Source organism: Pelophylax lessonae, assembly GCF_965119305.1.
Source record: "Pelophylax lessonae genome assembly, chromosome: 12".
Classification (NCBI taxonomy): Eukaryota; Metazoa; Chordata; class Amphibia; order Anura; family Ranidae; genus Pelophylax; species Pelophylax lessonae.
This window is the reverse complement of record NC_138779.1, coordinates 143,730,367-143,757,216: the sequence shown is the minus strand read 5'-3', so window position 1 is coordinate 143,757,216 and position 26,850 is coordinate 143,730,367. Positions and strand designations below refer to the sequence as shown.

The 26,850-nt window shown below is 43.4% G+C and overlaps 1 protein-coding gene across 5 annotated transcripts in view; it reads left to right on the top strand.

The window, feature by feature from the left end:
* The window catches only part of CADM1 (cell adhesion molecule 1), a 529,619-nt gene that overhangs the window by 374,384 nt on the left and 128,385 nt on the right, over positions 1–26,850 (top strand). For all 5 annotated transcript variants that reach the window (XM_082273840.1, XM_082273838.1, XM_082273837.1 and 2 more), the window contains one exon: positions 25,337–25,509. In XM_082273840.1, the coding sequence (XP_082129966.1) occupies positions 25,337–25,509 (173 nt within the window). The remainder of the gene's footprint in view (positions 1–25,336; positions 25,510–26,850) is intronic.

The window sequence follows — 26,850 nt, the reverse complement described above, 5'->3', positions numbered from 1 at the left end:
GAAGATGGATCATGCGGTGCTGGGATTCGGACTGGCCGCCCTGGTTCTCCAGGGCACTGAGGGTCAGATGGACCCCCAGCCCGCCATCGAGCGTTCAGCTATGGTTCGCCCTGGCATTATGAACGACCCATCCCTGTTCGCTGCAGGGAGGCAGCCGTGAGGTGGCTACCTCACAGGACTCGTCTGTGCTGCTGCAGCGTCATGTCCCTGGCTCACGGCACTCCCTGTCAGGAGAGGACGGAGGTTTATCCGCGCATAGAGGCTCCCCCACGCCATCGGGTACAGGTAAGTACTTTTCTGTGTGGGGCCTCTGTCTGGGGTGGCAGTCTGTGTTGCTGTGTCCCCATGTCTGTGCCTGTGTGACTCCCTGTGCGATCCCTGCGGGGTTCGTTTTGTACAAATCTATGTTTTTTACTGGGGGTCCCTGTCCCTGTGTCACCTTAGGTGCATGTTTGGGGGTACAGACATTAGTGTTGTGCGGCGACCGCTGCGGGGGTATGTTCACGCGGTCCGCCATGTTTTTTACTGCAATTGCAGCGTGCTCCCTTCGAGAATATCAGGGAGATATCGTTGCCTCTGCTGTCGAAAAAGGTTGCTTTTCTTGTGGCGATCACTTTGGCTCGCAGAGTGTCGGAGCTGGCGGCGTTGTCTTGCCGCTCCCCTTACTTGATAATTCACAGGGATAAGGTGGTTTTGCGACCACCCCCATCCTTCCTTCCCAAGGTGATCTCTGATTATCACCTTAATGAGGACATTGTCCTGCCTTTGCTTTGTACGAAGCCTAAACATCCAAAGGAGATTGCCTTGCATTCTTTGGATGTTGTTAGGGCGATCAGGGTTTACCTGAAGTCTACGGAATCCTTTCGGAAGACGGATTCCCTCTTTGTCCTTCCTGAGGGACCTCAGAAGGGCATGGCTGCGTCCACAGCGACTATTGCCAAATGGATCAGACAGACCATTGAGCAGGCTTACGCCTTGAAGGAACGGGTTCTGCCCTTCCCTGTTAAGGCGCACTCTACCAGGTCTTTGAGTACTTCCTGGGCCTATTGGCATCGGGCCTCGGTAGCCCAGGTGTGCAAGGCGGCGACTTGGTCGTCGGTGCACACCTTTTCCAAGTTCTACAAAGTAGACGTTCTGGCATCAGCTGATGCTTCCTTTGGCCGCAAAGTTCTCAGTGCGGCTGTGCCATGATGGACCCTTGTTTTTTTTTTTTCCCTGGGTCCCTGGCTGTTGGCATTTGCTTTCCTGGGCTGTTGCTCCTGTTGAGCATTGTTTGTTACTGTTGCCCAGTTGGTTCTTACAGTGCATGTAAGATTCATAGTTACATAGTTACATAGTAGGCGAGGTTGAATAAAGACAATAGTCCATCCAGTTCAACCTGTGTAGGTGTGTGTGACTGTAATCATCTAACATAGCCCTCAATCTCCTGATCCTTGAGATGTAAGTCTAAGAGTCTTTTGAAAGTCACCATACTACCCGCAGAAACCACCTCTTGTGGTAGACAATTCCACAATCTTGTAGCCCTAACAGTAAAGAACCCCCCACGTTGCCTGAGGTTAAAACGCTTCTCCTCTAATCGCATTGTATGTCCTCGAGTCCTCATGCAATTCCTTCGAATGAACAGCTTTTCTTCTAAGCTGAGATCCCCATTAAGATATTTATAAATTGCTATCATGTCCCCTCTCAGACGTCTTTTCTCCAGGGAAAATAAATCGAGCGATTGCAGCCGCTCTTCATAGGTAAGGTCCTCCAACCCCCTAATCAGTTTAGTTGCCCTTCTCTGGACTTTCTCCAGCTCCAACACATCCCTCCTGAGGACTGGCGACCAGAACTGGACAGAATACTCCAGATGCGGTCGGACCAGAGTTTTATAAAGTGGAAGGATTATAGTCTTATCTCTGGAATACATCCCTTTCTTTATGCATGCTAATATTCTGTTGGCTTTGGAAGCTGCCGCTTGGCATTGCATGCTGTTGCCTAATCTATCATCAACTAAGACTCCCAAATCTTTCTCCATTTTTGATTCCCCCAAGGGTTCCCCTCCTAACGTGTATTGTGTTTTTATGTTTTTGGTCCCCAAGTGCAAAACCTTACACTTCTCCACATTAAACCTCATTTGCCATGTCGTTGCCCACTCCGTAATTTTGTCCAGGTCATTCTGTAGGATATCTGCTTCATGCTGTGCAGTTATTGCCCTGGCCAATTTTGTGTCATCTGCAAAAACTGATAACGAACTACTGATCCCTTCCTCAATGCTGTTTATGAATAAATTGAACAAGGTTGGTCCCAGGACTGAGCCCTGGGGCACCCCGCTTACTACCTCAGACCAGTCTGAGTATGCGCTGTTTATTACTACCCTTTGGACACGGCCTTTTAGCCAATTCCGTATCCAAGAGCAAACCCTGCTGTCGATACCTGCAGACCTTATTTTATAAATTAAGCGCTTGTGGGGAACTGTATCAAACGCCTTAGCGAAATCCAAGTACACCACATCCACTGGTCTCCCCCTATCTAGCTCACAGCTCACTTCCTCGTAGAATGCTAAGAGATTGGTTTGACAAGAACGCCCATTTGTAAACCCGTGCTGGTTACTACTGATGATGTTGTTGTCTTTAGCATACTCTACAATATAGTCCCTTATCATCCCCTCCAAAAGTTTACATATTATTGATGTCAGACTGACAGGCCTATAATTTCCCGGGATATGTCTCTGGCCCTTTTTGAATATCGGAATCACGTTAGCCTTCCTCCAATCCCCTGGTACATCTCCTGTCCTAATACTGTCAGCAAAGATCAGGAACAGTGGTCTAGATATAACCATACTGAGTTCCTTGAGCACTCTCGGATGTACGCCATCCGGGCCTGGTGATTTGTTTGTGTTAAGTTTATCCAGTCTTTCCCTGATTTCCCCCTCTGTTAGCCATAGTGGCAAGTCCTGTGTATTACTACTAACCATACAGTCATGGTCAGTGTACCCTTCCTTTTCCTTTCTCTGATGTGGGTACTGCGTTGCCTTTTCTACGGTTGCGTCTCCCACCCCTCATGTCTATACTGCTTTGGGACATCCCAATTGTGATGACTTAGAGGAGGCGGCGACTGTCGGAGGACATAAGAGAAAACATAATTTTTGTAAAATCTTACCTGTAAAATTCCTTTCTCTGAGTCCTCCGACAGTCGCCGCCCCCGCCCCTCTTTTTGGGGTTCTTATTACCTACTGCTATGCTACCAAACTGAGTTGGGAGTGGTGATGCAGGGGGGGTATTGACCAGATGGGACAGCCCCCGTGGGTGTGCACATGCTAATGCCTTTTGTCTTTTGACTAAGTCTATATGCCTAGCTATTCCTACGGATAGGTGGACAATACCCAATTGTGATGACTTAGAGGAGGCGGCGACTTACAAAAATTCAGTTTTTTGCGCTATAAACAAAAAAGAGCGACAATTTTGAAAAAAATAACAATATTTTTCAAATTTTTTTATATGAAATTCCCCCCCCCCCCCCCAAAAAAAAATATAAAAATCAATTTTTTTTATAATTTTAGGCCAATTTGTTTTCTGCTACATATTTTTGGTAAAAAAATAGCAATAAGCGTATTTTGATTGGTTTGGGCAAAAGTTATTGCGTTTACAAACTACGGGAAAGATTTCTGTCATTTTTGGTGTTTTTTTTTTTTTTAACGAGTAATGGCGGCGATCTGCGATTTTTTTTTTTTGCGGGACTGCAACATTGCGGCGGACAGATCGGACCCTTGACTGATATTTTTGACACTTTTGGGGGTACCAGTGACATTACTACAGTAATCAGTGCTATATATATGCACTGTTACTGTAAAAATGACATTGGCAGGGAAGGGGTTAATTTTTATTGGAGAGGGAGGCGTTAATGTTTGCCTGGTGCTTACTGACGTGTGTGGGGGGAGGTGACTGAGTGACACAGGGACAGATCCCAGGTTCAGCTATGCTGAACCCTGCAATCTGTCCCTGCCTGTCACTTAGGAGATCCACCCGCTTTGTTTACACAAGCGGGCGGATTTCCACACTAGATCCCCGACGATCGGGGAAGAGCAGCGGTGATCACAGCCACTCCTCCCCTGGCCGGACTCCTGCTGTAACTGAATACAGCGGGAGCGAGCCTCCGGTGCTGCGCGTGCCGCCGTAAGAGGGGAATGTCTGGTGACGTAGGTCTACGTCGCCAGACGATAACGAGCCACTTTGCCGCAGTACAGTCAACGTGACTGGACGGCAAGTGGTTAATATAGCAGTGTAAAGGACTGTCATTCATAGTATTGTACAATAATGTTTCGATTTACTTGTGAAGTAAATGTAAACTCAATCTCTAAAATCTCATAATAATCTCTGACATTGTGATTTAATTTCAGAAGAAATTTTCATTCTTTTACGTCTTCTTTTTTCATTAAAGAAAATACCCTTAGATACTGCCATAAATTTCTTCTAGACACTTCATGGTATAGGGTGACAATGCTGTGGCCTATCTATCAGTTGCTCTCTTGTGTTGTCACCCTGTTATGCAAGCAGCCAATTGAGACTTTAAGTGGCTGTGCTAGTTTTCATTGTTCGGCATAATATGATATCAAGAAGCTCAGCCTATGCAATTCCTTGCAGCCTTTACTGTAATGCATACATGTAAACATGAAGTGGCTGCAAAAAAGCTAAAAGAAATAAAAAATGGGCATTTCTTGTTACGTAATGCTTAAGCAAACAATGCTGGCCATAAATGTCTAGCATTTTAGACAATCTGCAAATGGCCTAGCCACCTTCTGGCTCAGGGATTTAAAAATTGACTGAGCCAGGTGGAAAATTAGTGGCCAAACAGTGACCTCATCCTATCAGATGTAGTTGATGTTTGGGTACCTGGGCGGCCGTGGGTGCCACAGCTACCTGATTAAAATAGCCAGCAGTGCAGATTGCTCCATTTATCCGCCTAGCGTAGATAGGAGAATCTATTGTTTTTACCCCATTCAGATGTGTCGCGTTTTCCTGCTTTGGTGAATGGAGTGTAGTGCTTATGGTGCTGCCTGGGAAATACATGTCGCATACCAAGAGACACCAGGGGCAAGGACGTCATTTGCCTAGGTCAGTGATGGCAAACTTTGACACCCCAGATGTTTTGGAACTACATTTCCCATGATGCTTATGCACTATGTAGAGTACTTGAGCATCATGGGAAATGTAGTTCCAAAACCTCTGGGGTGCCAAGGTCAGCCATCACTGGCCTAGGGGAACGACTGAGGATGCAGGCCAAGACATTTTCTTAAAAAAAGAAAAACCACGATACTTATGTAAGTGTGGGGGGGGGGGGGGGGGCTTGCGGGGTCTGGATAGGAGGAAAGTATGCTGAAAGGATGAGAATCCGCTTTAATCATGCATCAGGCTGATTGACTGAAAGCAAAGAGAAAACTTCATTTACAAAGTAACCATTTCAATATTCTTGTTTCAGTGATGTGCCCACAGCAGAACCATTATGAACACTAATGGTGAGCCAATCTCAGTAGCTCCCTGTTTAGTAAGAATGGAAAATATAGTACAGCTTCATTCACATCCTGCCAATGACTCCCTATAGTGTATTTGATCTGTAGTGATGCTGAAATATGAACATTATTGTTGTGCAGATTTAAGCATTAGTTATGCCCATGAAGTAGAGTTTATATGGCTGCTTTCTAGTTATAGACTGGCTCTGCTGTGTACTACAACATGGTATTTATCCGCATTCAGACACATTTTACTTGGAACTATGAGCAATTTAATAAACATTATATTGGTTGCCAATGTAACATGTATTAAGCAAGGGCATAGTGCAACTTTCTTTTTATTTTTTGGTGTACAAGCATTTCCTACCTTGCCACACTGAAGCTTGCTGAAAAGCCACGATACAGTTTTGACATGCAGGTTTTAGTGCAAAATATATAAGCAGGTCCTTTTGGTCATTGTGTTCTTTGTTTCTTGTGATCACCAGTAACCAGCCTGCATTTGACATTTTTAAATCAAAACTCCAGGAAATCTAAAAACTCTCTCTTGCAGGGGGCTATGCCTGTACTGCAGGGGTTAACTGTTTCTGTTTGTGGAAATTGGCAATCAAATTTGAGTGCTGGACTGGTGCCACTGGAGGCTGCCTCGCAGGTTTCTGTATGAAGGGTATAGAGCAGGGATCTTTAAACTAAGGCCCTCCAGTTGTTCAGGAACTACAATTCCCATCATGCCTAGTCCTGTCTGTGAATGCCAGAGTTTTACAATGCCTCATGGGATGTGTAGTCCTGCAACAGCTGGAGGGCCGTAGTTTGAGGATCCCTGGTATAGAGCATGGGTGCTCAACCTGTGGCCCTCCAGCTGTTGCAAAACTACCAAGTCCCATCATGCCTCTGCTTTTGGGAGCCGTGCTTGTAACCGTCAGCCTTGCAATGCCTCATGGTTTTTGTAGTTCCGCATCACATGGAGGGCCACAGGTTGTTGAGCACCCATGGTTTAGAGCATGGGTGTCCAACCTTTTGGCTTCTCTGGGCCACATTGAGTGTACATACATTTTCTCGGGCCGCATATAAAATATATACTATTAGTTAAGGTATATAAGTAATTAAATGCCGCCGCGCCCTTCCCGTGCTGCGGCGCCCCCCCCCCCAGCACTAATTTAACACAACTAGTGGATGATCCCCTCCGAGGCTGACTCGACTTCCTTCCTCCCCAGCAAACAGCAAAAAAAAATGTCATGGGGCAGTGGGCCGCAGGTTGGACATGCCTGGTTTAGAGGGAATCACTTTCAGTGGATTGTATCCCAATTGTAGGTGGTGGGTGGTGTCCTCCATTGGGATCTAGAGCTGCTACCATTCTGATAACCACAATTTGGCTGTTACCGCAGGGAACAGTTGTGCCTGGAAAAAGTCCTTGATGATTTTTATAGTTACTTTTATCTTCAAAAAACATCTTCAATTCATATTTGGGGAAAATGCCCCCCTATTCCTCAAGGCTATTGTGTATCTTTTTCTCTACATACTAGCCCTGAAGAAGGGGAGATAATCCTCCCGAAACACATTGACATTGGCTTGTATACATTTATGTACATTAAACAACTATAAAAATGATCAAGTGACACATCTTTCTGGGCAGCTCTTCTCTCCAATCACCCAAGCTAATTTCGCAAAGCGGGTTTACTTATCTGATCCTCCACTCCTGCAGACGACTCTGCGCTGCTAGACCAGGCCCTACAACCTCTCCTCCCTATGCTCCATTGGTCTTAGGTCCTCTGACATCATCAAGACAAATGCGTGGTCAATAACCTTGCACTGGAATCGAGAATGCAAACATTCCACTGTTCCCCTAGACTGAATGAGCAGGCAGCCTCTGCAATGTGGACACAGCCCAGGGCCGTAACTACAGGGGTTGCAATTGCAACTGGGCCCCATGCTCCAAGGGGCCTGTGCGGCTCCCCTGTACACCTGGATAGGAGGAGTGGCCAGGGCAGCATGTAGAGAAATCAATATCCTCCTTTTTCCTCCTGTAGCTGTAGGAGTAAAAAGGAGGAGATTGGCTCCTCTGTATGCTACCCCGGCCACTCCTCCTATCCAGTTCACTTGTGTTCTGGTGTCTCTGGGCCTCTTGTGTGCTCCTCTGGTCCCCCCCCCCCTCCACTGTGCTCCCTCCCCTCTCCTGCTGGCTGCTGCAGGGGATGTGTCACAATAGAGAACCAGAAAGGGGTTGATAAATATGTAATTTACCAGCTCCTTCCTTTTCTGAATGGACAGAGTCATAGTCAGTGACATTGTAAAAAAATAAAATAAAATGATAAAAAATAATGCAATTAAAATACCAAAAAATAAAAACTACTGACACCATTGGGTGAACTTCCAAGATCGCAAAGGTCACACTTGCAACCGAGCCCTGGCATTCCACCACCGTGGGGAGGCCCCACAATGGCAGGAAGGGGGCCCACTGCAGAACTTGTGAAAGGGTCCCACTGTGGGACCGTAATAAAGGACCTACAACGAGAGTAAGGGGCCCCAGGATCAGTGGGAAGAGCCCCAGGCTTGAAGGGAAGGGCCCCTTCATGGTTTCTTGCACCGGGGCCCTGAAGGTTCTAGTTATGCCTCTGGCACAGCCCCACAGCAGAGGAGAGTGAGTGGGTCTCCTGGAATTGCGTCTGCCACCCATATAGCAGCGTATTCCTGAGTGGCTGTGGGATGCACATGCTTTAAAAAATTGGAATCTCCCGGCATTCTAAATGGCCTTGGTGCTGGAGGCAGAAAACAATGCAGGTGGAGTTTAGCTGCTCTCCATGTATTTCCTAGACCCTCACCCTTTGTTTTAAAAGCCTTGGTCCTGTAGTTTTGTAATGGTAGCAAATGCTGAAAGTAAGCTTCCGAAACCTCTATACATTGATAAACATGATGCTGAAAAAAGGCTCAAAGCTTTGTCGGAAAATAAAAGACCTTTTATTGTTTTTATACATTTTCTTATCAACGATACAAACGTGCATGCATCCCGCGTGCGCTTCCTGGCATATTGCTGAACTAAAGAATAAATCCCATGATGAGCTCCAAATTGACTACTTCAGCAATTCGTTATATATGTGTTTACTGTATTTGTCCCTTACTTTGGAAAAAATTTGAAAAACAGGTTCTTCCTAATAATCCAGCCTAATATTAGTCTAGTTTTGTAATACTTCAGACACTAACTTCAAAAGTTCAAAAACGTCTTAGTGCTGTGTGCACACCTCGTGTCTTCCACCTCCACACAATGATGACTCGACAGCACTCAATCCATCAAAGTCAGCAATAGTAATCCAGCCAAAAACGTATGGATTAGTACCCAGTTAAGTCTTATACCTCCGGCATATATAAATTATGAGCTCCTCTCATTAGATCCTAGTTCATCACCAAAACATAAAGGGTTAAAGCGGAGCTCCACCCAAAAGAGGAGGCTCCGCTTGTTTGCTTTCTCCCTCCCTCCCTCCCTCCCTCCGGTGCCACTTTTGACCCCTTTCGGGGGGGGGGGGGGGCAGATACCTGTTTTTGACAGATTCCTGTCCCCACTCCCGAGGGACCACGGCAAAGTCCCCCGGAAGTTCGGCCCCTCCTCCGTTCCCTGCTGCCAAGCCATTCAAAAAGCAAAGCGGCAGCCAACAGGAAGGCAAGTGTCTGATTGAGAGATCCAGCCATCTTCGTTCAAGACTACATGGCCACTTGTTTGAACATCCGGTGATACAGCCATCGTTGGGGAGACTCATGGTTAACATCTAGCCTCTATGACCCATTTGCTGTATAGTATTTTGGGTCCACAACCTCTGGTGAGCGCATTCAACTTTTATTCCGGTGGTGTGGGGACCTATTTGCATCTTTGATCACCTATATGAGTTTGGATGGTTCACCTTTCATTTGGGACTCACTAATATATATCAGTTTCATAATATATTTTGTAGTTCTTTATTGGACTTCTTATATGGTTTTCAGCACTGCACTTTATTTGTATACATTTTTTGGGCAACTTTTGTCAGTTGATGTGCTAGCAGCTTCTTTTCATTTGTTTATGCTAGCGTAGTCCGAATCCCCCCTTTTTTTTTCATATTTGTACTTGATAAATTTTGATCACACTGATTAATTTTAATTCATATATGAGATAGCGATATAATTTTTAGGTATTTATTAAGGCTTAAAGGCATAGGACAGTCGCATATTTGTTTTCTTGTGCCAGCATTTATTTCCTTTAAAGTGTTACTAAACCCACAACAGTAAAATCAGTCTGTATATGGAATAAAATATGCCTATTATACGCACTGTAGAACCTGAGGGGTAATCCTCTGCATTGTGAAAAAAGGCTGTTTGATCCTGTATCCTCTGATCCTCCCCTTCTTTCACTGTCCCAATCCATTTCCTGATAGTACAGAGCCTTGGGGGCACTCTGCACATGCCCAGTTTGGTGTGTATTGCTAGAGACTTTTTTTTTTTTTTTCTTGGGAGGGTGCATGTTATTGACACAGGGCCAATTTGCATTGTCCAGACAGAGGGCCAGGGGTCTTGCACCCTTATAGGACAGTCAGAGGGGAATGAAAACTCCTTCTACAAGCTTTAACAAGACACTGATAGAAGTTGCTAGATGAGAAAAGGTATTTAGCAGTTTTTATTTACTAAAATAATTGCATTTCCATTCTCAGTGTACTGTGGGAGACCAGATATAGTAAATAAAATGTCCTGGGTTTAGTAACACTTTAACCACCTGCCGACCGCCACACGACTATTTACGTAGGGATACGTTGCTAACCTGTGAGGGTCTAGAGAGCGATCGCTTGGTCACGGACCCCCCCCCCCCCCCCTGGCGCGTGTGACCGGCGGACCCGATGTCCGCCGGTCACTCGCGATCGTCGGGGGGGGAGAGGGAGAAAGGCAGCGGCTAATGTAAACAAGCCGCCTGTCATTCTCCCCTGTGTAGAAACAGTGATCATACGGTTCTACTATGTAGGACCGTTGATCACTGTTCCTACACCTCAAGCCACAGCCAATCAGTTAGAATCAAGCCCCTAGGGATACACATAACCCTTCCCTCTCAACAAAAGTTAACCCCTTCACTGCCAGTGTAATTTTACAGTAACAGTGCATATGTATAGCACTGATTACTGTAGCAATGTCACTGGTAACCCCAAAAGTGTCAAAAATGTCAGCCAATCTGTCCGCCACAATGTCGCAGTCCCGCAAAAAAAATTGCAGATCGCCATTACGCGTTAAAAAAAAAACAAAAATCTTTCCCTTTGTTAGTAAACGCAATAACTTTTGTGCAAACCAATCAAAATACGCTTTTTGCGATTTTTTTTTTTTTTTTTACCAAACATATGGTAAAAAAAAAATTGGCCCAAAATGTTAAATTTTGATTTTTACTTTTTTTGGGGGGGAATTTCATATGAAAAATGTGAAAAATATTGTTATTTTTGCAAAATTGATGATGTTTTTTTGTTTATAGCACAAAAAGTAAAAATCACACAGGTGATCAAATACCACCAAAAGAAAGCTCTGTTTGTGGGAAAAAAAGAACGCCAAATTCGTTTAGGTACAGCGTCGCACGACCGCGCAATTGTCCGTTAAAGTCACGCAGTGCCGAATCGCAAAATAGGCCCTGGTCAGGAAGGGGGTAAAATCTTCCGGGGCTTAAGTGGTTAAGTGACCGACAGCATAAGATAGTGAATTTTTGGCTCAGACTTTGTTCACAATGTTAAAAAGTTCAAAATGCTTTAACAGTTCTTTGACAACAACTTAAAAAGGTCCAATGCGTTTTGAGGGTCACAAGCTCTCCCTTCATCAGGGCTTAATGATTTTAAAAGCTTGCTTGGACTCAATAGTATTGATCTAAACCAGTCTGAGGTTTTGCCAGTGTTACTGGCAGTGTGACGAAGAGAGCTTGTGACCCCCGAAACATAATGGTTATTTTTATATCAAAGCATTATTGAATCAATTGTAGTAGTTCCTTGTAGGCTTGCAATACAGCTTACACTGGAGGAATAAGTAAAGGTTGGTTTTAGGTGCCCTATTTATAAGCACTTATTTATAAAGAAGTTGGATATTCTTGTCTAGCAGAGAATTTTGCATTAGCTATGTTTTGTACTCATTAAGGTGTCTTTTTCTTTGCTCACTGTGAGGTTTCGGGGGCCGTTCTCTATGCAATTAGGTGAAGCTTTGCAAAAAAAAAAGAAAAGACAATAATAATGTACTAAAGTATATACCATACTGTGATACAGGTTGTTAAAATACATTTTCTTTCCCTTCTGTTCTGATTTTGCAAATCCATATATCACACTTAAATGACATTTATACTGTAACTGCAAAAATTAGCATCTTAGAGCTTCCGGCCTATAAATACAGTAAAACCTTGGTTTGAGAGTAACTTGGTTTGAGAGCGCTTTGCAAGACAAGCACATTTTTAAAATAAATTTTGACTTGATATACAAGCGATGTCTTGATATACAAGTAGCGGCATGTCACAACTGGGTATAAAAGAGAAGAGAGGAGCCTCTAAAGTGTAGCAATATGGTTACATTTAACGAAGGTTCAATATTTAGCAGCTCACATGGTTGATGATTAAAACAGACACATCTAAGTATGCAGGCATCCGGGGTAAAGCTGTCCACATAGGCCATCCTCCGCACTGCCATCTTCATCACACCCTTCCACGCTGCGCTCCATGAGCGATTCAAAGCCTCGCTTTCAGATCACTCTACTGCAGGGTAGTCTTCCCATTCACATTTGCAGACTGACATCGGTGAGAGCCAGTGGTTCAGAAGATGGTCTATGTGGACAGCTTTACCCCGGATGCCTGCATACTTAGATGTGCCTATTAATCATCAACCATGTGAGTTGCTAAATGTTGTACCTTCATTAAATGTCCCCATACTGCTACACTTAGAGGCGCCTCTCTTCTCTTTTTCTCCTCTTTCTCTCTTCTCTGTAGCTCCTGCTGGATTTTGCTTCTAATCCCCTTGTGGAGGCGCCATTTGTGGATGGACATTTTATGATGACACAACCTATCACATTGCTATAATCTTTGTATATAGACTATAAACTGAAAGACTTATGAATAAATGGTTGTGGAACGAATCATCTGAGTTTCCATTATTTCTTATGGGAAAATTCGCTTTGATATAAGAGTGCTTTGGATTACAAGCATGTTCCCGGAACAAATTATGCTCGCAATCCAAGGTTTTACTGTACTACATAGCTGTTCAAAGGTAGGCCTCGGGAGGCTGCGGAAAGCCAGTATTTCATGTTACATCCCTGCTCTGTTTTTGCATACATAACATTTTCCCAAATGATGGAAAGATCAGTAAGCATTTGAGATTTGTAAATTTGACACTGCTGTTCTGTGAGTGACATTGACTTAGGTGTGACATTGATAGTGACAGTGATGCTGATGGGACATTGACGAGTACATTTGTAGCAGTTTTTTTTTTTGTGTGATATTCTGGCGTATGCCATTCAAATGGCAAAATGTTACACAAACAACTTGGTGAAAATTAACATTTTCCTAGAACAGTGCTGAGTTTGTGTTGATGTAAAAATTGCATTTTAAGAAACCTTGAGGCACTGCAACAGCCCGCATCCAAATGATGGGCCTTTCTGAATTTTGGGTTGTATCAGAGTTTGACATTAAGCCCCATCCCTAAATGACGGGCAATTTCTTTAGCCAGTAGGAATGTGCAAGGGGTGAAGTGAGCTCTAGTCTATGGCTTTAACTCACCAGTGAAGATTTGCCAAAAGTATCACAGCCGACATTTAAACAGGCCCAGGTTGGGAAGTACCGGTGATTATGTTGAGGTGCCTCAAACGTCTGATTGGTAAGAAAAATTGAGACACGACTTTTTGTAGACTGTAGAAAAGTATACGCATGCCAGAAAATGGTCAGGGCATAACTTAGGGACTAAAACTGGGCATACACTGATTAAAGTTCAGCTGATCCCTGCTAAACACAGTGAAAAACACTCTGAATTGAGGAGGCGGACCTTTTTCTCATTCACCTGTCCTCCATTCATAGGGCACTTTTCATTGCGGGAAGCAATAGTGTAACTTTTGTGAATGGAGTAGGGGAGCAGAAAGGGCAGACATAGTAAGCACTTTTTGAGGAATGCCTGTGACAGTTGAAGCAACTTATATTGACCCCCATAACACCAGAAGACTACAGCTGTAAAGATATTAGGAAGACTAGGAGTGAAGATTTCAGCAAACATAGCAGCCATCAGTAAAGCTGTGTTCCAATTCACATGACTGGAGAGTGTGACCGGCTCTCAATGGGGCCCGGTTCACACAGTTCCTTGGCGGACCGCACTGGAAAAGGGTCCTGTGCGTCTTCTGGTCTGTTTCAGGTATGAATTCAGCCAAAAATCCGGACCTGATTCACACCTGAATTGCTGAACAGTGACACACCGGACCCCTGCCGTGAATTCCAGCCGCAGCTAGTGTGAACCCAGCATAAAAGGAACACACTTAATTCACTGCATGTGCCATTCCTGGTGCTAGTTAAAAAAATGTATATTAAATATATACTTAGCCTCTAAATAATGGGCAGTTATGACCCCAAACATTCTCCTTTCATTTACTTATAGATTTTGTGTTGAGGCCGATTAATATCTGTGTGCTTATAGAAATTGTGAGAAAGTACATGACCATTGCTGAGCTTTTCTTTTGAGCATGTATGGCTGTTGTCAAGCAAAAGGACAGCCGGAAACTCTGTAAATCTTTCAATTCTTTATTGTTACACCTCAGTGAGTAAAAAGGACAAGGTGGCTAACGCGTTTCGGCGATGAGCCTTGGTCACAGCAAATACAATATATGAAAAACATTTATATATATATATATATATATATATATATATATATATACATACACACACACCTAATAGGAGACTCCATCCTTATACCAATCAATTAGTAATTGAATCAAGTGCTGTGCTGACCATGCCTGGCTGTTATGCTGATCCACAGGCTTCAATACCTTTCGAGAAATAGTATGCAGAATGTGAAAACAGAAATTTTCATCATAATAATTCTAGTTCATTGATTCAGAAGGCATGGAAGCCTTTGAACAGCCAGGAAATTATGTCAGCCGTGGCTAAAATGTCCCAGTATAGCCTTCATTTATCCCTTTTGCTCTCCATTTTTCTCCTCAGACAGCCATCCCGTATTTGCAACTTTTCAATTCATCATTCTTCACTACAGCTTTCAGTTTGTGAAAGACCCTTCAAACCATACATTTTATAATAGCACAGGACAGAGAATAAAAAGATGATGCTACTCATTTTGTAAGTCCCATGATAGTTGTGCAAATGTTTATGGAAACTTTTTCAACAAAAATACACTAAAATCATTATTGGCGCACCCAAAGTTCCTACTAAATCGAAAGCAAAGAAATGTTCTGCATAAATGAATACAAATTTAAACAAATGTAAATTCTAAATTGTGCCTCTTTGCAAAGTGGTAAAAATGTAAAAATTGTGCGTTGTGTTTGTGTAATGTGTGTGTGTGTGTTTGGAAGGTTGTGTTTTTTTTTTTTGAGCTGAGCTCTGGGATAAGCATGTGTATTCCTAATTGAATCTTGGTGTGTTTTATGTATTTCTTCCTGATTTGTGCAGTAATCCTTTGAGAAAATGTATTGCAGGATACTTTTCTACAAAGCAGACCAGTCAGTATTGCTCTCTTTCCTTGTGCAGGGTGATGGGTCTTGTATTCACCTCCTTCCCGGGTTTTCTGCAGGTAGCCTGTTGTGGGTAGGCATGCTGGTTTCCCCCTCACTCAGCTCTGCTCTGTGTACAGGCTACCGTATGTACAGCACAGTCATTTCATTGCTACTTTTCCAAGTAATAACTTGTGTTCCTGCACATAGTGGATTTACTGTATATTCTTTGTGGCTATTGAACAAGACATTTAGAGCCCATTCACATTAGCGCGACTTGTCAGGCGACTTTTCAGCCTGACAAGTCGCGGTATGTCGAGGTCCATTGAGTAGTACAGGACCCGTTCTAATAGGAGCGACACAAGTCACTCCGACTTAGAAAAAGGGTCCTGTATTACTTTGGGGCGACCTCAGAGCGACTTACATAGACTTCCATTATGTGAAGTCTCTGCAAGTCGCGCCAAAGTCGCGGTGCACATGACTTCACAGGTCGCCCCCCGAAGTCGTGGCGCCTCAATGTGAATGGGCTCTTAAAATAACATTTTTGTGTCCAGTGGTCAGCTGTAATGCTTGACTTTTTATATATTTGTTTTACCTTTTTTGTTTTGTTTTTTTACGCAATGACAATCTCCTATGACAGTAGGAGTTTTGGCCTTCCTGCAGGAAGGGGTGGATCAGCACTGGACACGATCAAAGGTCTGTTGTCGACCTTAGCCATTTTTCTTCCAGCGGCCCTTGGCGACTAATTCCTTGATTCGCACTTTTATTCAAGGGTTGCGTCATCTGGCTCCCCCGTGGAAGGCTCCTTTGCCTCCGTGGGACCTGCATTTGGTTTTGTCCGTTTTTACAACGGCCTCCCTTTGAACACATCAGAGAAATAGCTCTGCCTGTGTCATCTTATACTGTCACTATTTGTGACAGGACCTCTTCAAAGATATATTAGGATCATACCACTGATCTTTGGGGGATCTTCCTTAACTACAAAAGGTAATCTCCTCCCCTGCTGCCCACTGAATAGGGAAGGGATCAGTACTGCGTTTTTTTGTGTTCATTCACAAAGGGAAGACGTTCAGTACACTTGCTTCTCCAGTTTACAATCTCCTTCAGTTTATGAATGAACACGGAATAGCTTAATACTATGTTCTTCCCTGTTCATTCACTAAGTGAATTAGATTGTAAACATCGGTGGCATGTTTGCCAGCCTGCCTTCTCTCCATCCATGAGATCAGCATGAAGCCAGTCTATTGCTGTTAAGTGCTGGGGTGGAATCTCAAAATCAGGAGCAAGGTACACAGGTTTGGGGGGAGAGCAGCATTTCAGCAGGAGAGCACACAAAGGCAAGAAAGCGGAGGACACGCTACATCAGGTGGGAAGTCACATGTTTAATGAATGACTGACTGTGGTTGCCAGCTGCTGATCACACCTTTTCTTTAATCAGGAGAGTCTAGGGGACCCCTCTGCAATAAGGTAATGGTTGCAAAGTGACTCTGAGCTTGTAACCGAAGGTAGTGCAGCCGCTAGACAGTGCTGGTCAGCTGCAAGGGGTTCTGTTCCACTATAACCCTAACATCTGTGTATCAGTACTCTATCCAAAAACTATTGCCTTAGTGTGCAATGCAAAAACAGGTGTAGCACTACTTCCATGGGAGCTTCTGTGTGTGGGTTCCCCTGGATTACCATTAGCAACAGTAGAACATTCTAACATGTTTCCAAGTGTTTTTACCTCAGTCATCTTCTTTGGTTGTTATGTTTTATTAGGAACTTGGATAGGAGAAGGAATGAGTGGGATACTCAAATTAAACTGAACTATGCACAATATGCTGAGACAATATAGAAAATGCTGATTGACGCTGGCCAACGCTGACTGACACTGGTTAACACTGTTTGAGCTAGTCACGGCTAGGCTGTTTACTTTACTTTGTCTTTGACTGTGAAATAGTCCTATTAGCTTCCTAAGGTACTCTCTTCCTGAGGTAGCTGACTTTAATAGTAGACTGTACTGCTGAGCAGCTTCAGGGCCCTTCTTGGCGCCCCCTTTACCGTCTAATCTTCAGGGTTTAACAACTTTGCACCCCCTTTACTGTAACACTCTGGGTTAGCTGACTTCTAGATCTCCTTGACCCCTCTGAAGTGGTAGTGGTCCCCTCTCTTAGGCAGACCCCTGGGCAGATGCTTCAGTACTCACAATACTGTTTTTCCAGAAGTATTCTGCCCAGCAGCTCCACTTGGTCAGTAAGCTGGATCCTTCTGCAACACAGCTCAACCCCTGGTCCCTAGGCCGACTGCCTGGACCACCTTCCTCAACAACAGTAGGAGAGACAGCCGTCACCCTCCTCCTGGGACCTGCCTTCATGCCCAAAGACACCCTATCACATGCTCGCCTCCTATTTATGTGCAATCCCAGGATGCATTGCAGGAATCTACTCCCACTGGACTTGACATAAAACAGAGTGTGCCACTAGCTAGGTTTCCTCCACTGTCCAATGAGCTCCCTCATTGGCTACAGTGAGGACACTCCCTCAGACCCAGTGAATCACACTCCCTCAGACAGGGTCGTAGATGTGTTTTACCTAGCACCTACCTAGGAGGGTGCTACACAGGTAGGTAGGTAGGTTTGAGGCCTCAAAGAACTTCTATAGGGGAATGAAGTGGACAGTATTATTGATTTTTTTACTGTCATTTCAGGGAGTCACAACCTGCCTTTCCCACTGTGATAACTACAAGTCCCATCTTCTACTGCTGCAGATACTATAGCTCTCTAACTGGAAGTGTGCACCTCGGTATATACAAGAAGTTGAAGGAGACTATGCATTGCTATCGCAATTTACTGATCAGTGTTCGAAAGATGAACTCCGCCTTTTAAATAGGAAAAAATTGAAAAAAATTGAGCCAAAGAGAATCCATCACACTTCTGACGTTTACAGATCTAAAAGAGATTAGATTTTTTGTAGCATCAGGCTAAAGATCTATGTGGGGCTGTGGTATAAGGCATGAACTGAGTACAAGTATGTAAAATGTTTACTGTTACATTGAGAGTTCTTTCAGTAGGGAGGTATGGTGGAATAAATCTCTTTCCAAGTTCTAAATAATTAGAAAACACTCCACATGTAACTACAAATAAGAGCTCTACAAGATCCTGATTATCCCATCCGCCAATGTACGCATCAATGGCTATATGAATCGTCTGGTTCAGAGATGGTTATTACAGCTAATCACATTTTCTGCTTTGCGAGGATGGGTGAAAAGCTGCACTTGAAATCCCTGCAGGACACATTGGAGATGGGGCCGGCCAGAAATGAGTTAGAGGGATGCAACTGCTTAAGAAAGATGAGAAACTGTCGTAGTGAGGGATGGATGTGTTCTATTCAAAGCATCCAGGGGTTTTTCGCCCGCCTTTAAATACTTTGAAATATTATATCAGATTATTGATATGCAGTACCTCTTGTAGGAAGCCGTGAACAACGCCCATAATTTATTTACTGTTTTTTTGCAGGGCATTTGTGGGTTCAGGAACTTTCCGCATCAATAACGAAATCTCTAAAAAATAAAAAAAAAATAAAAAAAAAACAGGTTACCCTCCTGAAAAATGATTTTATCTGAAAGTGATACAAACATACCAGGGAATTGTTAATTTTGTCTTAAGAGCTAGCCCATAAAAGATAATTAATAGTCAGATAACTTTATCCTAACTGGCAAACCTTCATGTTAACTTTACCAGCTTGTACTTACCTTAGATCAGTGGGTGACCTGGTCTAGAAGATTTAGAAAATCCTTTCCCCTTGGAAGCAATGCTGTTTACAGTGCATCTATGTCCCCCTCTCAACATACGTTGTTTGTTTTATCTACAATATTAAAAAGCATATATATATATATATATATATATATATATATATATATATATATATATATATATATATATATTAAATATTTTTTTTCCTGTGACTGTATGATTGGGAAGTGAAGGAGGGTCAACTCTGTTACTACATGGATAGACTTAAGTATAGTAGATTTTTTATTTATTTTTTAAAGCTTGGGAGTGTCTTGGCAGCCAAGGAGGTAGCCTGAGATTCTGGCCTTGGCAGAAAGCTTTGTTCCAGCCCGATCTGCTGTACACATTCCAGGTTTGGAAAACTGACAGGCGGATTACCTGAGTAGTCAGGTGCTGGATCAAAGGGAGTGGTCCCTACACCCAGAGCTGTTCCGCCTCCTATGTGTTTGGTGGGGGACTCCTGAGGTCGATCTGTTTGCCTCTAGCCTTAACAAGAAGGTGTAGAGATTCGTAACCAGGTCTTGAGATCCTCTGGCCGACGCCACTGTGGCTCCTTGGTCAGTATCGGCTGATTTATGCATTCCCCCATTGAAACCCCTGCCGAGGCTTCTGCGCAGGATAGAGGTGGAAAACATTCTGGTCATTCTGATTGCTCCAGACTGGCCATTGCCGGGCTTGGTACACAGACCTGATAAGGCTGGTCGCCGATACCCCTTGGAGACTTCCTCACAGGGAAGATTTGCTGTCTCAAGGTCCGATCTTCCACCCTGCTTTACAGTCACTGGCTTTAATGGCATGGCTGTTGAAAGTCAGGTGTTGCAAGATAGGGGTCTTTCTGACTCTGTGATTCCTACACTCTTGAAGGCTATGAAGTCAACTCCCAGGAAGATCTACCATTGTATGTGGAAATCTTTCATAGTGTGAATCACTGAAGGTGCACCCTCGCTTGTTTTCGATCACTAGGGTTTTGGCCTTTTTGCAGAAAGGGGTTGAATAGCGGTTGGCTTTGGGTACTATCAAAGGCCAAGTTTCAGCTTTGGCTATATATTTTCAACGCCCGTTAGCCATGCGTTAGCCATGCATGTCCTAATCCGGACTTTTATCCAGGGAGTGCGCCATATGGCTCCTCCGAGGCCATCCTCGTTACCTTCGTGGGATCTAAATCTGGTGTTATCTGTTTTTCAAAAGCCTCCTTTTGAAAAAAATTTGGGAGATTTTGCTGCTTTCTTTGTCTCAGAAGGTTGCCTTCTTGGTGGCGATCACTTCTGCCCGCAGGGTATCTTAATTGGCAGCGTTGTCTTGTAGCTCACCTTAACTGGTGGTACACAGGGATCAGGTGGGTAGTTCAACCTAATCAGCCGTTCCTTCCTAAGGTGGTTTCTGATTTTCATCTGAATGAAGACATTGTCTTGCCTTTACTTTGCACTAAACCTCAGCATCCTAAGGAGTATGCCTTGCATTCTTTGCATGTGGTTTGGTTGATCAGAGAACACTGAGTCCTTTAGAAAATTAGACGCTCTTTTTGTCCTTGCTGATGGACCTTGTAAGTGATTGGCCGAATCTGCTGCGACCATTTCCAGATGGATTAGGCAGACAGTGGTACAGGCCTATTTACTGAAGGGTTCCTCCTTTCCCAGAGAAGGCTCATTCTACGAGAGCGCTGAGTGCCTCTTTGGCTTTTCGCCATCAGGCGTCGGTGCTACAAGTTTGCAAGGTGGCAACTTGGTCGTCTGTGCATGCTTTCACAAAATTCTACAAGGTAGATGTGTTGGCATCCGCAGATGCTTCTTTTGGCCACAGGGTTTTGCAGGCTGCAGTTTAAAAGAGAACTCTGTTTAGTTTCTCTTTGGGAGTTTAATTTTTTCCGTGTGAGCTCCAGTTGTTCCTGGTTGAGATCCATGTTACCTGGTTGGCTAAGTTTAGCCATTGGGGACTTACCTTTTGTTTCTGTGATGTTTCCCACCCCTCATGATTATACTGCTTTGGGACATCACTATGAGTCATTGAGATAAGGAGCTGCGTCTGTCGATGAACGATAGAGAAAACTGGATTTTTGTAAGAGCTTACCGTAAAATCCTTTTCTCTGCATTTCGTCGACAGACGCAGCACCCGCCCCTCTACTTCTGAGGTATGGGGTTTTCTGTCTGCTTGCAACTAAACTGTTTGATGATAGCAGGGTGTGTGGGGTTATGCCTGCAGGGATAGCCCACATAGGCGTGGTTAAGTTTTTTTGTTCCTGCCTAGTGCCTTTTCCTAGGAGGAGGGGCATAACCCTATGAGTCATGAAAGAGAAGGCGCTGCGTCTGTCGAACTTCAGAGAAAAGGATTTTATGGGAAGTTCTTACAAAAATCAATTTTTTAACACACAGGTTGCAATGCTGCAGTGAATAGAATTGTGTTGAAAGGTCAATGGGTATATGTCAAAGTATCGTGTGTAAAAAAAAAAAATAAGCAGTAAGATCAGCGTCTTGACACTTTGTCTCCCAGCACACACTGCACTAATCACACGGGCCGCTGTTGTGCGCTGCGAGACAAAGGGCCCTTAATCATTTTTTTTTTAAATTTATGCTTTTGTAAACAGCCTAGCTCTTAGGATTCAGTGTGAACGCAGATAGTTCTGCATCAAAGAGCATGTAAAATATCAAATTACTTTGCAATGTAAGGCTATTAATAGACATGTACAAAGCACCAAATGAAAGATATGAAATGAATAATATTAGTAAGAATGTAAAATTCACACTTTTAATGATCTATGGTAAAATAATTAGATCCGTAAAACCACACCCTGCTAACTAAAACAGGAGAACTAAGACCTGTAGTGGTGTTCCAATTAAAGCTCCTTCTACAGTATACATTGGTTGCTGTACCTTATATTCCCTTGTCATGAATGCTGCAGTCCTTTTACCTATAATAGTGCACAGCAAAGATTCTACACGTTCTTCATCATGTGCCAGTGACCGATTGTTTTCCAGGCTTCTGTGTTGTGTGCGAATTGGTAACATTTAAAAGAACCACACTAATTAATTCACCTTTTGAGACTAGACCTAGAAAAACGAATAGAGGGCCCAAATGGCACACAGTATATTACTTATGTAGTTGACTATTACAGATGAAAAAAACAGTGTTACACTGTCAGGAAAACTTCTAATTCAATATATAGTGTATAACATACAAAATATCAAAGTCCACCAAAAGTGTGCAAAATCTTCATGCAGCTGCTGTGCACCAACCACCAAATAAAAATAATGCCGCTTACCAAATCCTTAGACCTCACAACTCAAGAGGTGTAAATCAGCATTTTAAATGATGACCACTCCCTCATGGATGGATGGATGGCTCCAGCTCTCTTCCTCTCACACCTTGGCAAGCTTCGATCCTCACTCTCTCATGAACTTCATGCCCCAAAAGTGGTCTGGGCACTGGATCATTTTACATATACCGGTCTCCGCAGCAAAAAAACAAACCACAGTAAGAGCAAGCAAGTCCCATATTGAAGTACAGTTTAAAACACATTAATAAACCAAGTGAGTACTCTCAAAACAGAGTATGACAAGCATATCCCACGGCACAGCCGACTCTCTGAGCAGGCGTGATAACGTCACCCCTAAATTCTGCCTTATGCACCTTTTGTCTGACCGCAGCGCCGGAGGTTCAGCACTGACAGTAGTATCTGGCATGAACAAAAATAAATCAATAACTTAAAAGCAGAACTTCCCCTGCCCCCTTTTTTTGGTGATTTTTGTAGTATTTATGTAATTTTCTTTTGCAGTGAAATGTTTCTCTGGAGCTGTGCTTAGCATGCTTGGGCTATTATATAGGATACCTTTACTAAACCTGACTTGGAATGTACACACAAAGAAAACACAGAAGAGCGCCTCTAAGTGTAGCAGTTTATTTACATAAAAAGGCAATTAGCCAAATGAGGACTCGCATAATATGAGGAATTAAAAGGCTCATACGATGGGGTGACAATCCAGCAGAATGGTGTGAGCCTGAAGTATACAGCCGTCGTCCAAGCCAGAATCCCACCGGCGAGTGTGGTGTAGTCTTCTCCCTTCTTTAGTGACGTCACACGCCAGCTGGCGTTGCGGTCCACACTGCTCCCCACCAAGCCTGGATCCGGGATTACACCACACTCTCCAGCGGGATTCTGGCTTTAATAACAGCTGTGTACTTCAGGCTCGGATGCCTTTACCATTCTGCTGGATCGTCGCCCCATCCTATGAGCCTTTTTATCCCTCATATTATGCGAGCCCTCATTTGGCTGATTGGCTTTTTTATGTAAATAAACTGCAACACTTAGAGGCACTCTTCTATGTTTTCTTTGTACCTGATCTAGAGTCGTCTTCACTCTTGGAGGAGAGCTTTTGCCCTAGTGTTTGACCACCTCTCATTCACTCCAGCCTGTTTATGGACCTTACTATAGACTTTTCTTGCATTTAGCCATATCTGTGGATACTTTGAGTGCTGGCATGTTACCTCTATTGGAATTTACACACAGGGATTCTCTACTTTGGCAACACAGGGTTCCTAAACTACCATTTGCCAAACTCCATCACTGCCACCTGGGAAGACCAGAGAATTTGTCACAAAAATGGAAAACACACAGTTCATTTTCAAACTATCTAAAGTGTGTGTGTGTGTGATATATGGAAAACCGTTAAACAAATACGCATTCAAGTAACAGTAAATGTATTTAATATTGGTATTTACACAGCGCTTTACATATATATTGTAAATTCACATTGGTCCCTTCCCTCAAGGAGCCTACAATCCAAGGACCCAACTCACATTCATACTAGAGCATTAGACAGGGGTCACTTAACCTACCAGCATGTCTTTGGAATGTGGGAGGAAACAAGCGCAGTTAGTGGAAACCTACACAAGCATCGGGAGAACATTCAAACCTCAGGCCAGGAGTGCCATAGTTGGAATTTGAGTCAATGACCCCAGTGCTGCCAGGCAGAAGTTTTAACCATGTAGCCACTGTGCTGCCATGGTGGTAAACAACAATAGAATTACCCCACTTTTTGTTTAATACATTTTTTTTTTTTCAAAGTGTTATTAAGCCCAGGACTCTGCATTTACTATAGTTGGTCTCCCACAGTACACAGAACATGAAAATGCAATTATTTTAGTAAATGACTGCTAAATACCTTTTCGCATCAGCAGTATATAGCTGTCATGTGACTTCAATCAGTGTCTGGTTAAAGCTTGTAGAAGGAGTACTGCAGGATCCCTGATACTGTCTGGACAGTGCTGATCGGCCATGTACTGATTACATGCACCCGCCAAAAAAAAAAACTCTAGCAATACACACCAAACTGAGCATGTGCAGAGTGTCTCATAGGGCTGTGTACTATCAGCCAGATGGATTGGGGAATGGAAGGAAGAAGTGAGGGAGAGATATTACAGAAGACAGGATCAAACAGCCTCTTTACACGATGAGGAGGATTAACCCCCTAGTTTCCACAATAAGTATAATAATGATGCTTCACTGCATATACAGACTGATTTTACTGTTGAGGGTTTGGTAACACTTGACAAGCGTACTATTACAGAAAAAGACAAGGAACAGGCCTACCTGAGCAATTATGTCAATAAAGAAAGGGGGGAGGCGGAGAAGAGAAAAGGGACAGTTCTCAGGACCCCCATGCCTCACACTTCCGCTTACTACAAGAGCAAAGAGTTTGGATCTAAAGAGGGCAGCAAGAGTAGACTTGTATTTTACAATATTTAGCCATCTTGTCATTTTTCAAAGAACATTACACTAGAAAACACAATGCATTACCTCAGTAAATCGGACCGTAGGGGTCTTCCATGGTATCGCTATACATCTCTTTGCCATCGGAAGCATATGCGTGACAAGTTTGAATTGAGTATCGGTGAATACAATAGCCTCTTTAATACTTTACAGTGTGTTTCTGGTTGAAGAGTGGCTTCTGGGCACCCTCCATTGAACTTGCCTATGACCCACCAATGAGGGTCCTCAGGTGACCTCCTCTCTTGTTTGCATGCATTGGGGCTTTCTGCCACCACCTTTATTGAACTTCATGTTAATCCTCCTGAGAAGTAGTCAGCAGGAAGGAGATCACTTGTGGAATTCTGAATCTTCACTTGAAGCAAGTGTGATTTTATTCATCTTCTGCTCATATCCAAATGTTAGTTTTGAGTGGAGATGTCTAACTTGTAAGCCTACAGTACTTTAGTTTTAATTATGGCAAACTTAAAGAATATTTTTTACACTGTGTACATTGTGTCCTATTGTCTTGAAGGGATTTTAAATAGCATGATATGTATATAATGTAGAGATGGATGTGCAAATATTAAACTGAGATTTTGATATTATACGTCACTTCTCATTGACCATTATCGTACAGAGTTGTCCTCAAGTCTTTGTTTTGTACTTGCAGGCCAGAAAAGGTTTTTTGGCAGCGAGTAGATGATAACCTTCCAGACGACGTCGTCATTGAAGAAGGCAGACTTTCTATCAAAAGCCTAAATAAAACAGATAATGGCACATACCGGTGCGAGGCATCCAACATTGTGGGCAGCTCTTCAGCTGAATATACACTCTTTGTGTACGGTAAGTGTTGTGCACTTGTTATAGTGTTGGTTTAGCAAACACTGGAAAAATTTTTTTAGCTTTTGTAATTTATAAGAATTGAAAGTACAGTGCACCTGTCAGTAAAGAAAATAATCAAAAGTAGCTAAAGGACCAACAAGCGGGCACCTAGCAGTTCCTGTGCATACTTCTAAATGACTTCTCTAAGGCTCCAGGAACCCTACATCTTGATACAATCTTACATACAAATATGTACACTTCTATTAGTGTAGATTGCTGGCTCACTGTCCCCCCACCCCCTCCCCCACACTAGTCCTATGACTCGTAAAACTGCCCATTATACTGATGGGCTAGCAGAAAGCTAGGGGACGAGTCAGCTGGTGACACTGCTAGCAAATACATGTTTAAGTTTCCCAGGGCATTTGTGTGAAGATGTCTCAAGGAATGTACAGGTACTTCTAGGGGCTAACATTTTGCACTTGTAACCCCTTTAGAAAGTGTGGTTTCCAGCCATTTCTAAGTTTACCCTAAAGAAAAACCTGTTTTCTCTTTTGTTCATTGATGGACACAGCTCCAGAATCTTCTTGGCCGTTGGGTTATGCTGTCCCCTACAGGAGGACTCTAGGCAGGAAAAAGCTTTACCACACCTATGGGGCAGTCACAGGGGGTATACTCCCACTTCCTGCTGTAGGCATTCCGTTTTTTTCCTGCCTAGTCAGGGGTAAGGACCTAGTTCCTTGCTGGGATCTCTGGTCCTAGCATTTTTGTCTTTTGTTTAAACTGATTTTTTTCCTTTCACAAAATTTTACAAAGTAGATGTGTTGCAGGCTTTTGAGGTTTAAGAGGACTTGGTCCTTTTTGAGGGTGTATTGTTTTCTGGTGAGCTCCAGTTGTTCCTGGTTGAGCTCCATGTTACCTGGTTGGCTAGGTTTAGCCTTTAGGATTTTTTTTTCTGCTGTGTTTTTTCCCACCCCTAATGTTTGACACTTCTTTGGGACGTCCCAATGGTCATGAAGATTCTGGAGCTGTGTCCGTCAATGAACGAAAGAGAAAATTGGATTTTTATCTTACCATAAAATCCTTTTCTCTGATGCTCAGCACCCACCCCTCTATTGAGTTGGCTTATTTTTTCATCTGACACTGCTTGCAACCAAACTGAATGCCTATAGCCGGAAGTGGGAGTATACCACCTGGGACTGCCCCATAGGTGTGGTCAAGCTTTTTCCTGCCTAGTGTCCTACTCCTGTAGGGGGCAACATAACCCAATGGTCAAGAAGATTCTGGAGCTGTGTCCGTCAATGAACATCAGAGAAAAGGATTTTAAAGTAAGACAAAAATCCAATGATTTCCCATTTTGGATAC